This window comes from Bidens hawaiensis, unplaced genomic scaffold (genome assembly GCF_021521415.1).
Source record: "Bidens hawaiensis isolate Kalapana, Puna unplaced genomic scaffold, B.hawaiensis_p1.1 tig00003587_1, whole genome shotgun sequence".
Taxonomy (NCBI): Eukaryota; Viridiplantae; Streptophyta; class Magnoliopsida; order Asterales; family Asteraceae; genus Bidens; species Bidens hawaiensis.
Window position 1 is genome coordinate 1,833,582 of NW_027491204.1, and position 13,352 is coordinate 1,846,933.

Here is a 13,352-nt window from a genome sequence, read left to right on the forward strand (position 1 = left end):
ACTCAACGGGGCACGGGTTTACGTAGGAGGGCACATATACAATTGGTTTAACATTTATTTTATTGCATATAATTTCTTAATACTTAAGTTTACAACATGTAAAATATTTATGTTTAAACTGTAACGATGAAGTTACAATAAGAAGAGAGTGTTTTCTAATAAGTCTAAGAAGAAATGTTGGCCATTAGATTTAGTGTGTTGACGATAAAATTACATTAAGTGGAAAAAACACGGTGTGTTATAAGATGTGACATGCTTTTTAAATAAAGAAGAAAATAAAGTGTTTTAAGACACGAGTTGTTTTAACTTCCTTGCATCGTATACTTCTTAGAAAACGCTAAGTTCTTAATTTAACAAGAATTATTTTAAAAATAATAAATAAACAGATTAAACGAGTCAACCAACGATGTAAGTGAGTTACATAGATATAACTTTACTTTGTACTAATAATATTAACGAGTAAAATAAATAAAATAATAATAAAAGCGGTAGCTGGAAACAGGGTCATGAGTGCAAGTGGGTTCCGTGTCAACGTGTATGTGTATGTGTATGTGTATGTGTATGTGTATGCGGATAGAAGCTGCCTGACTCACGAGCCTTTCATCTAATCTTAGCTAACTCATTGTCAACCATCAAACCCTTCCTCTTTCTCACCGCATTCATTCTTACTCAAACCAAATCCTCTTCTTTATACTTTTACTGTTAATAATAATAATAATAATACTCGCCGTTATTATTAACATCTCGTATTCATCACGCGTCATCGCCGATGGATCCATTTTCTACGGTCTCGATTATCCTACAGCTTCGTAAAGGTAGTAATAATTCATCTATATTTCACCAGATCTTATTATTTCTCGATTCAATTTTGAGATCTGTTACTGTTGATGATTACGTAATGCGTTGAATTCTGGATTTAGGTTATGATTGCGTGGTTCAAGTGAATTTAGGGTTTCATTTTAGGATATTCGGTAGGTTATGGTTGTGATTTGTTAGTTATATGATTTTGTTGGATTCGGTTTACATGTTATGTGAATTTTGTAGAGTATTGTTTTGGCTATGTTAGTATAAGCCTGGTTAATTGTTTGAAACGACACCTTTTTTTATGGAATAATATTTTGGTGCTTTTGTGTTATTTCGATGAATTAGAAATATATATAGTTGTTATTCACTATAGTGTCAGTGTGTGTGTGTGTGTGTGTTATGTGAGGATGTTGATGTAATTTACAAGTTTATGAATGTGATTTTTTTTTTCTTGAGTCTCATTAATAAATGCAAAAGTTGATCAGATTGTTAGACTAAAAATGGTTCATGCATCTACTACAATGTTATTTGAAACAACAGTTTATTTATTGAACAATATGTTGAGTGAAATATTTGAATGATTCTTTGTGTTATTTGGATGATTCAGAACTCTAAATTGCTCAAAGTTCTTCAGTAGACCTATATATATGTTATTCACTATATATATAACTCTTTTGTGTGTGCCTGTTTTAGTTCTAACAACTCTTTGTGATAACGTTGATGTAATTTGAAAGTTTTTGGATGGGAATTTATTCTTAAATTTTACTAATAATGCAAAAGTTGACCAAATTGTTGACTAAACGGGTGTATGTGTCTACTACAACGTTAATGTGCTATAGCTTTCTGTTTTTAGGTTCAGGATAGGGGTAATGCCAGCTGCGATTCACGACATATATATGTGTGTTAGTTCTAAGAGGACTCTTTATGAAGATGTTGATGTAATTTACAAGTTTATGAATATGATTTTTTTAAAGCTCACTAATAATGCAAAAGTTGACCAAATTCTTGACTAAAACAGGTCCAATCTACTACAAAGCTAATGTGTTATAAACTTTTTTTTTGTTTCAGGATATGGGTAATATCAGCTACAATTTACAGATTTGAATTTAGAGTTTTACCATACGCAATAGAATTAGTTTCAATTATAATACCTCAAAGAATAATGAGCCTACTCAATAAAGGGCCTTCTGCCATTGACAAACCACTTAGCACCACAACAGGAAAAGCAAAAAGTTTAAATCCAGATGCTGCTGAATTCGTCCCGTTTGCTTTAAGATCACCATCCGGAAACACAAATGGTGCAGACACGTCTTCAAGTTTCAGCGCTTTTGGTGGATCAACTTCAACAGTCGGGAAGTCGATACTAAACAGGTCCGAATCGTCTGTTTCAAATAACTCGGATGACGTGGCACACCAGTTCTGGCGGGACCAGCTACCTGATGACATCACTCCCGACTTTAATGTTTTGGGAGAAGAAGCATCTCAAACAGTCAACAGTCTTCCTTTTTCAAATCTATCATTAACAGATGTTAATGGGAGCTCAAGGTTATCTCCTTATCAAATGAATGGTGGCAGTTATCAAAATACAGTTAATTTTCAACATAAGCAAGTGAAGCCATGGGACATGAATGGTGATCAGTTGGTTACCGGTGTTGGAGATGAGGTTTATTATAATGGTGATGCCGGTCAAGGTTATATAGATGATATGCTTAATGAGCAGCAGGTGGAGGGTACGGATGTAAATTCGCTTGAGTTTTTGGCTTCTCAGTTTCCTGGTTTTGCAGCTGAAAGTCTTGCTGAAGTTTATTATGCTAATGGATGTGATTTGAATTTGACAATTGAGATGCTTACTCAGCTTGAGGTATGTATATGTGTGTGTGTACACACGCTCAAGACACTTTTTTGTGAGAACAGAAAGAACCTAAACAAAATTTTATTATTTATAGAGCCTACACATATGTAGGTTATGCCTACATGTGCAGGTATATTTTCTACAGTTTACCTACACATACCTAAACATGTATAGGTAAATGTTTTAAAGTGAAAACAAACTTATGAACAAATTAATAACCTAGAGATTCGTATGATAGAATTTAAAGTTTTAAAATGATTTACTACGTACAGAAAAATTAAAGGATTTGCAAATTGTAATAATTCTGTCTTCTGTAATGAACCTCTCCATATACATATTATATATTTTAATGTATCCTGCTTTTACATGTTGTGGGTCGAGTTCGGGGTGTGCATGAAACTGAAATAACTGAACTGTAACCGGAAATCTCGTCGTAACCGAACCGAAATAACCGAGCCTGGTAAAGAACGATGGTTTGGTCTTGATTTTTTAAATAACCATTAAGTAATTGGTAATAAATCAACAAATAGTGTAGCCAAAAAGTTTTAGTTCCAAATATGTAATAATCAATTAATCATTAATTAAAAAGTAAATTTAGACCCTAATACATTATTTTGAGTCATTTCGACTCAAAATTTTCAAACTCAAATGGTAAAATTGAAAAAATCGAAACCAAACTGAAGCCATTTTGAAAACCGTTAAAACCGAATGGCTTTAAAAACCCAAAAACCGAATTTTCAGTTTTTTGGTTCGATTTGAACCTAAAACCGACCCAAACAGAATTGATATTTATTTGTATCTATGCATAAATATGCTGTTTAGCCTGCTCTGTTTATATATATAATTGCAGCTTCAGGTAGATAACGGTTTGAATCAGAATCTAAACCCCAAGGCCTTATCAGCATCTGCTCCAAATCTCAGTGCTCTGGATTTCCCTGCACTCTCTCCTACCGATAATCATAATAACGTGTCAACGTTTTCTGGACATGATCAGCACCCGAATGTTAATAATTATTGTTCATTGGAGAAAGAGTTACTCATGTTCAAATCTTCATCAACCGCTCCATCTTTAGGTGCTACAGATTTTGCCGCTGCAGTTAGAAAAACCGCACCACTTGAATCGAGCATATGGAAATTTGATAAAAGCCATTCAAATTCCACCATTGGATCAAGTAGAAGCTCTCATAGCTTAGCTGGCGGTTATGGAAGAAGTAGTTTTGGGGATCGGTTGGCTAACCGTGGTTCAACCCGTGCAGCTCCTGTCTGGCTTGAAACTGGTGACGCAGTCGGTAATGTTTTTGGTGAAATATATATATTTAGTTTAACAATATTGTTTTGGTTAAATGACTTGTGAGTGTGCATGCACTTTAACTTTGTGACATCGCAGCAAATATGTACTCGGAAATGCGGGGTGAAGCTCGTGATCATGCACGTCTACGCAACGCGTATTTTGAACAGGTATCGTTTTTTATATTTGATGCATTTTATAATTTCACTCTTGTTTTTAATTGAATAAAGTTATAAAAATTCGTTGTGGGAACGAATATAGAAGCACATGTGTTATCATGCATTCTAACTCTTTTAAGAGGTGGTGTGAAGGTGAGTGACTTTTTGTTTCAAACTAGAATACATGGACAAGGTAATTTCTCATATGATTAGTGTGTGCATACATGATCATGCTCATCTGTAGTAGTTTTAAGGCCTTAGATCAACTAGAGAGAGTCATTTTACTAAGCGATGAGAATGAACAAAAGTGATTGATCAGATGCGATGATCATCATGAAAACAATTATAAAAGTCACCTTTCTTAGGTTAAAAATGAAAGAACACAACAATACACGTTATAATTAGGTCATGTCATAAAGAAAATCTAATATTTGGTATGTGTTGAAAAACATTATGAAGATGCCATGCAGGTAGAATGTAATTAAGGACAGATGTCTCTCTTTTGAAAAATAACAAAAAATGACATGAAATATTCTTATGGTAGTTTTATGGTGCTCTAGATTAAAGACCAAACCACTAAGACCAGTCTGCTTGAATATTCACGAAGCATGTAATAAACTTGACTATAATCATCGATTTTTTTATTAGTTAGATTGTTCAAGCTATTTGACTATAGTCAGGAAAATATGGGTTATATGGAGCAGTATTCATTGTTCATCTCGTTTATATGGTTTTTTAACTATGCAATCATCCACATGACTATTGTCTTGTTGCCATGTATTAGGGGCTCTACTCGTTGAACTTATGAGAGATCGGCTCATTTTTTATAACTTTAGGCCTAAAGCTCTAGCTTTTTTCATTTATTATATGTTATTTAACTAATTATTTTCTGTATACATGTATTATCATAGTAATATAATAATAATGATTTTATTATGTTGCATAGAAATTACTATATAAATTATAAGGTTCGTATAGCTCACGAGTCTAGCGACTCAGGCTTGAGCTTGAATGCTTGATTATTAAATGGGCTCAAGTTTAGTCTAAAGCTCGCCTGGAGCTCGTTTTAGTTCGGCACGATTAGAGCTTTTAGCGAGCCAATCTTGAGTAGCTCTCAAGTTGCTCAACTCGTTTACACCCTACCATCTACTATCTTATCTCATTGAGGTAACTCTAGATTGTATACTTGCAATAACATAAATTTCAATAACTCTAGTGCAAATGGTAATTTCAAATGATTAAATTTTGAGAACAAATTACAAAAAGACCAGTTCTCATAAAGAGGCTTTTTCATATGATAGAAATGGCTCATTTCTCTAGACTTGAATCTAAACTAGTTCGTGATAACGCCATCATATTTAAACTCGGAATCTATCCGACCACAAATTGGTGAATTAATCTATGTGTATTGCAAGTACTTTAAAAGATTTTGAATGTTACATTCATACTATATATATATCATCAAAGATTGTTTTTTAAACACACCAATCTGTTTCATTTTTGCCATGAATGCAGGCACGCCAGGCTTACCTTGTTGGTCACAAGGCTTTAGCTAAGGAACTGAGTGTAAAAGGGCAATTACACAACATGCAAATGAAGGCTGCTCATGAAAAGGCTCAAGAATCTATTTACTATCAGAGGTTAGTTTTTTTTTATTAATTGTTTTGAAAAATAATTTATTTTTTACTTTCTTTCATTTGCTCATTTTAATTCTGTAGGAATCCGGTAAATCTCGATACTCAAGGAAACGGAAGAGGACAAGAAAGAATAATCGATCTTCACGGGCTACACGTGAACGAAGCAATCCATGTTCTAAAGCGAGATCTCATGACACTAAGAAGCATCGACAGGTCAGCAGAGAACCGAATGCAAGTCTACATATGTGTTGGAACAGGCCACCACACGAAAGGGACCCGCACGCCAGCTAGACTTCCTGTTGCTGTTCAAAGATACCTCCTGGAGGAAGAAGGCCTTGACTACTCTGAACCCCAGCCCGGGCTTCTCCGGGTTGTGCTATATTGATAAAAATGTTAAAAGGTATACACGCTTTTTGACACCACAAAAAACCATAACTCGTTTTAAAAAATGATAAAAAAAAGAGGGAAAAGAAGAAAATGAAATTGTTGTAGGTGTACATGGTGGAAGTAAGGGCAGGGAGATTAGTGTATCTGTGTGTAATATAAAGGTGTAATCACGCAACAACAGAATTAATTATGTTTTGTTAGGGAGGTTTTTGATCACTCACAAACATTCGTGACTTGTATTTTTTGGTTAGTGTAAAAGATTGTTTCATGTGATACTGTATTACTGTGAAATGTGATGCAAATTGCAAAAGCTTGTATGTTACAGGTGATCGATCATCAAAACCCGAGATGGTGCTGGTTTTAGGCTACAGTCGATGTTCTTGATAAAGGATATCGGGCCTTAAAGTAGTATTTGGTTTGGAGTGTGATTTTCCTATCAATATAAGCCTAACATGAAATCTGTTGGCTTGAGTTTTGTTTAAACGGGTTTGAGTTAGTAATTGGTCACACCTAACACATTTATCTAATTGTGTTAGTCTGCTACAAGCTTGTTATTCTTCGGTCATGTGCCAACAATACTTCCGGGTTCATTGGTTCAATAGGTTGTCAGCAATATGTGTAAACTAAACTAAAAATGCATAAACAATTAGCTTTTAAGATTTCCGCCATGTTTGTAATTGTGTTTGGTTGGCACGTTAAAAAAGGGTTTGATGGATAATAACAAAGTTGTAGAATGGTCAAATAAGTAGGTAGGTTAAACTTTCAAATTATATGTTAATTCTAATTTTAACATAGTTGAGGTGCTAACATATACAGTTTCAATACAACTCCAGTAGTTTGACAAACAAATTGCAAAACCTGTTTATTTTTCTTATCGAATTTGTCAGTGTCAATTATGTTCAACCTCACACACAACACCCAAATCAAATATATTTTTTTTTTCGCAAAATAGGAGCAAATTTGTCTAGAAGGTGTGTTATTGCGCGTAACGTTACTTAAACCAATAAGGCTATCTTTAGCAGTACGAATTTTCAAATTCTAAATGCTTTAATTTTTAATAAAATTACATGATATTGTACGATTTGTAATAATTTCATGTGCGCTAGGACATAATAGCACCTTCAATCTATGTTTTAGAGGCTTTTTAGACATTGTGGGTGAGTTATCAGGATGCCTCACGGACCCCTCTCTCTTCTTCACGTTGGCAACTAGCAAAAAATCCCACGGACCTCACCCTTTCTCTTTTACATATCGTATCTCTCTCCACATACCATTTGCATTTTGGAGCCATCTCTTTTGTGATTGGTTGTCTATCTCTTCCACCTCAGCCCAAAGACATTCGTAGGTTCTCCATTGTCACACCCCGACTAGGTAGTTGCGGAAGCGTAATACGGGAATGTAACAGATAACACTGGTATCAACAACATTGTTTATAAAGAAAATTCAACAGCTAATTTACATCATATTACATGGGTAGGTACTATGTTTACAAACTAGGTGAAAAACACATAACCGGTTGCGAGCTTCTTAAACAGTATTATATCAGCGTCTATTCACAGCTATTCAACTTGTCTTTCTAACACCAAGCACGTAAGCAAATCATTCTACTTTTGCTTTACCTGAAAAGCATGTAAAACGGGTCAACTACGTCTAGTTGGTGAGTTTCAAGTTTCACGAGTTTCAATGAAATCAGTACACGAGTTCGTAAAGTTTACAGTGTGTACGTATATATGTCTGTGTATGATGCATTATACTAAGCCACAAGTGAAACCGAAACGAGCTATACTGCATGGCCTCTCCTGCCCATGCACTCCTGTTGGCATTTAACAGCCAATTTTGCCCCATGTATGTACTATGTCTAACACCACATAGCAGTATGTAAAAATATAATGACAATGTGCAACTGGGTTTACATATGTTCCGGCATACCCCACCGGCTCTGTCAGTTGGGTTTGTCAAACCGATAGTACTATCCACACGCCACCGGCACGAAGTTAATCACTTGTGTTTGTGGGGACTTGTCAAGTGTTAGTACTTAGATAATCCACATCATCACACGTTTTCAAGTATAACAGTTTATGTAAACATGCTTTTCACCCCAAAAGTTCGTAACACAGTTTAGAAAGTGGGGGTCGTGAAACTCACCTTATCGTAGTTCGCACGGAATTTACGTATCAAATAGTCAGATGTCTCGTTTATAGCCTGATTCCTATAAACGGTATCGTATCGTTAATACTAGTACAGTGTTCAAGCTAAGTCGGGCTGTATAGATAATCTGGGTATAGCTGTTAGGCCCAGAACATGACTATAGTCTTAGATTGTGACGTTGTATACTATGAAATGTTTAAAACTGGATTTGGCTCAGTTTCACCGTTTTCTGAGCCTAGCTCAGTTGATCGTTTATACGTTTCGGGATTAGGTAAGATCACATAAAACTTAAGTAAATATATTGATTGATAAAATGATTTGATTTATGAAAGAATTTTAAAGTTTCGGTGTCTGGTTTGATCGCAGGGTTCGTTTCCGTTTTCATACGGTTTTGATTATACAAAACGCGCACAATTCACCCGAATTGTCCGGAATTCTCGTAAAAAGTTCGTTTTTATCAATATCATTCAAAAATATGATATTTGACCACTTTTGACATTTTGACATACCAGTCAGTCCGTTAAACACAAAACTGCCGGTTTCGTTAAAACAATTATAATTTAAATCTTTAATAAATCATAACTAAATATGTAATTACATATAAATTATGTAAATTTTTGTAAAAATACATTAAGACATGGAGAATTTTATAAAAATATTTCCAGTAATTTTATGATTATTTATTTATTTATAAAAATTCATTTAATAGGTTATAATCATGTAATAAATGGCCCGTTTATATCAAACGACCTCCGAAAAATCCCATAATTTTTACCAATGGTCTCAATGTGACTACATAACCCCTGCAAAATTTCCAGAACCTAACTCTTTTGACCAAATGCCTTTTTGTGTGTTTTTCAGCTGTTAAAACTCGGTTCAACCATGGCTGCACAAACCATACTTAGACATTTCCAATGATTCCAAAACTTTACCAGTGATCTTACCATCCCATATCAAACTCCAAAACCAAGTTTCATAATTTTTCAATATGTTTTGCTATTTTTCCCAAATAAACGCCCATAAACGGGAATAAATTCACCAAATATTCTCCGTTTATCGAAAAATTACCAAATTTGAACAGGGACTCATTTATATGATCCCTAATGTCCCTGCAAATTTTCACAAGCTAAAAACAAGCACGTCACAACCTAATACTAAACAGCCCCTAAACGAGTATTACGGGTTTACCTTGTCGGTTTTTGGTGAATTTTGCTAGCTTAAACGTCTTTCCGGGTCTCGGGTTGCAAACTCAGTATATCTACATATCATATAACATCAAACCAAGCATAAATCATCCATGTAACAGCCTTGATAATTAGGGTTTCGGTTTTGAGTTCAAACCGAACTTTCTAACCGTAAAAACGTTGTATTCATGTTCTAATCCGCGTTTTTGACCAAAAAAGTATATGTTCCAGGTTTGTAAACATGTTTAACATCAAAACATAATTTTACTTGATTTTTAGGGTTTTTGGATGGTTAAACATGTTTAACACTAATCAAAACATGTTTATATGATAATCATATGGATCAAACTTTGCTAAAACTTGTTAAAATTGAACCTTACCTTAGGGTTTTTGAAAGGAGCTTGAGAGAACAAGGCTGGAACTGGTCTGGACTTGAAAATATGTGGTGTGTTAAAATGAATAAAGAAGCTTGTTGAATAAGCTTTATAAAAGAAAACATGTGGGGGGGTAAAAAAAGTGCCGATCGGAACTTCATATGGAGCTTTAATGGGCTGTTTTGGCCCATTAATTTATATATACCAGCCCAAACATGAAAAGTCCATTTTAAGTTTAGTTCGGGTTCGGTTTTTCGCAAGAAAATTAATTCGGGTATGAGAAATAACGTAAAAACGTGTGTTTTTCAGCTTGTTTTTGTAAAATAAGAAAAACGTACTGACTCGTTGTAAAATTCCAAAGTATTTTCACGGATTGCTTAGAACATGTCATATAAGTGTTTTATAAATCTTTTTCAGCTTAACGGATGCTACAATGCTTGTTTTGATATTAACGATTGCGTTTAAGCTTATAGCGTATCAATAAACGAAACCTTTTTCGTTTAAAGAGTTTTAAACGTACCGAGGCCTAAATATCAATATGTTAGCCTCTATAACATATATATAACTCGTATATGACCCCTCAGTATGTATACGGGTCATAATTAGTATCGGTCGGTTACTCGTTTAAGCACTACGAATTAACCGATTTGTCGTTTACTTGTTACGTAAGGAATATAGTGTACCTCGTTTTGTCATGAATGTCACATTCTCCCCCCGTTAAGAAATTTCGTCCCCGAAATTTAATGTGTCATCGGTTTTCTAGGGAACAGGTGTGGGTATTTCTTTCGGAATTCGTCCTTTCGTTCCCAAGTATATTCGGGTCCTTGTTTTGAATTCCACCGAACTTTTACTAATGAAATTTTGTTGTGTCGTAACTGTTTGGTTTTCCCGTCTACAATTTCTACCGGTTCCTCTACGAAGTTGAGCTTTTCGTTGATCTGAACATCTTCCAGTGGTACTATTGTCGTTTCATCAGTCAAACACTTCTTCAGATTCGATACATGAAACACGTCGTGAATAGTGCTCAGTTCTAAGGGTAGTTTTAATCGGTAAGCTACGGGACCAATTTTTGCGACAATCTCAAAAGGTCCGATGTATCTTGGGGCTAGTTTACCAGTTTTTCCAAATCTTATAACACCTTTCCATGGCGATACTTTTAAAAATACCTTGTCACCTATTTCAAAAGATAACGGTTTTCTGCGAATATCGGCATAACTCTTTTGTCGGTCACGGGCAGCTTTCAATTTTTGTTTAACCTGGTGGATCTTATCGGTGGTTTCCTGAATTAAATCGGATCTTGAAATTTGAGTATCACCCACTTCTGTCCAACATAGTGGTGATCTACATTTTCGCCCGTATAGAGCTTCATAAGGTGCTGCTTGTATACTACTGTGATAACTGTTATTGTAAGAGAATTCAATGAGCGGGAGGTGTTGATCCCAATTCCCTTTAAAGTCCAGTACACAAGCACGAAGTAAATCTTCTAAGGTTTGGATGGTTCGTTCAGATTGACCATCGGTTTGGGGATGGTAAGCCGTACTTAGGTCGATTCGGGTTCCCAAGGCTTCTTGTACTGCTTGCCAGAAATGTGAAGTAAAGTGACTGTCTCTATCTGAAATAATCGAAAGAGGTACTCCATGTCGATATACTATTTCATCGATGTAAATTTGAGCGAGTTTTTCGGTGGTGTAGTTGTTACGGATGGGAATAAAGTGTGCGGATTTGGTTAACCGGTCTACAATTACCCAAATTGCGTTGTGTCCTCTTGAGGTTTTAGGAAGGTGTGTCACAAAGTCCATGGTAATTTGTTCCCATTTCCATTGTGGGATTTCAGGTTGTTGTAACATTCCCGAAGGTTTTTGATATTCCGCCTTTACCCTTGCACATGTTGCACATTTACTTACATACACGGCTATATCCTTTTTCATACCAGGCCACCAGTAAAATTCTTTGACATCCTTATACATCTTATCAGTACCTGGATGAATAGAATATTTGGATTTGTGTGCTTCATCAAGTATCAGCTTTCGGAGTTTATGAAGTGTTGGAATCCAGACCCGGTTTTTGTAATAATATACTTCATCGGTTCTCTTCTCAAAATTCCTTTCATTTCCATGTAGTTCTTCTTTTTCTAGCTGATCTGTCTTCAAGGCCTCATCTTGTGCAATGCGAACTTGTTCGGTTAGGCTACTTTGAACAATCATTCCGAGTGCTCGTACCCGTAATGGTCTGATTCTGTCTTTTCGGCTTAAAGCATCAGCTACTACGTTGGCCTTACCCGGGTGGTATTTAATCTCACAATCGTAATCATTTAACAGTTCTACCCATCTTCTTTGTCTCATGTTTAGCTCTTTCTGATCAAATATGTGTTGTAAGCTTTTGTGATCAGTATAGATGGTACATTTAGTGCCATACAAGTAATGTCTCCAAATCTTCAATGCAAAGATAACTGCTCCCAATTCCAAATCATGGGTCGTATAATTCTTTTCATGTACTTTTAATTGTCGGGAAGCATATGCTATTACTTTCTTTCTTTGCATCAGTACGCATCCTAAACCTTTACGAGATGCGTCACAATATACCACCAATTCATCAGTTCCATCTGGAAGGCTTAATATTGGAGCCTCACATAACTTCTGTTTTAACGTTTGGAAGGCCATTTCTTGTTCTTCTCCCCATTCATATGCTCGATCTTTTTGAGTTAGGAGGGTTAGAGGTTGTGCAATACTTGAAAAGTTTTCAATGAATCTTCTATAATACCCGGCTAGTCCTAAGAATTGACGAATTTCTCTTGGTGACTTAGGCACTTGCCAATTCTTAATGGCCTCAATTTTACTTGGGTCTACTTGGATCCCTTGATGGTTCACAATGTGTCCCAAAAACTGTACTTCTTGCAGCCAAAACTCACATTTGGACAACTTTGCGTATAACTTCTCTTGCCTCAATAATTTTAAAATTTCCCGCAAATGTTGTTCGTGTTCCTCCTTACTTCTCGAATATATCAAAATATCATCGATAAACACTATCACAAACTTGTCAAGGTAAGGTTTGCAAACTCGGTTCATGAGGTCCATAAACACTGCAGGTGCATTCGTCAACCCAAACGGCATAACCAAAAATTCATAGTGACCATACCGAGTTCGGAAGGCTGTTTTTGGTACGTCTTCTTCCTGAATTCTTACTTGATGATAACCAGATCTAAGATCAATTTTTGAAAAATACTTCGCACCTTGGAGCTGATCAAATAAGTCATCAATTCGAGGTAAGGGGTATCTATTATTTATAGTCACTTTATTCAATTCCCGATAATCAATACACATTCGAAAACTCCCATCCTTCTTCTTTACAAACAACACTGGTGCTCCCCACGGTGAGTAACTAGGGCGAATAAAATCCCTGTCCAGTAACTCTTGTAACTGGTTGGACAGTTCTTGCATTTCAGAAGGCGCAAGTCTATAAGGTGCCTTAGCAATGGGTGCTGCTCCCGGTATCAAGTCAATACGGAATTCAACTTGTCGGG

At 35.6% G+C, this 13,352-nt stretch overlaps 1 protein-coding gene across 1 annotated transcript; it reads left to right on the top strand.

The window, feature by feature from the left end:
• Positions 1 to 656: 656 nt before the first annotated feature.
• LOC143623900 (polyadenylate-binding protein-interacting protein 7-like) lies at positions 657 to 6,394 on the top strand. The gene is made up of 6 exons (XM_077094699.1): positions 657 to 815; positions 1,873 to 2,665; positions 3,507 to 3,945; positions 4,044 to 4,114; positions 5,618 to 5,742; positions 5,821 to 6,394. Exons 2-6 carry the CDS (start codon positions 1,967 to 1,969, stop codon positions 6,122 to 6,124), a joined length of 1,638 nt encoding a protein of 545 aa, XP_076950814.1. The 5' UTR covers positions 657 to 815; positions 1,873 to 1,966; the 3' UTR covers positions 6,125 to 6,394.
• The last annotated feature ends 6,958 nt before the right edge of the window (positions 6,395 to 13,352 follow it).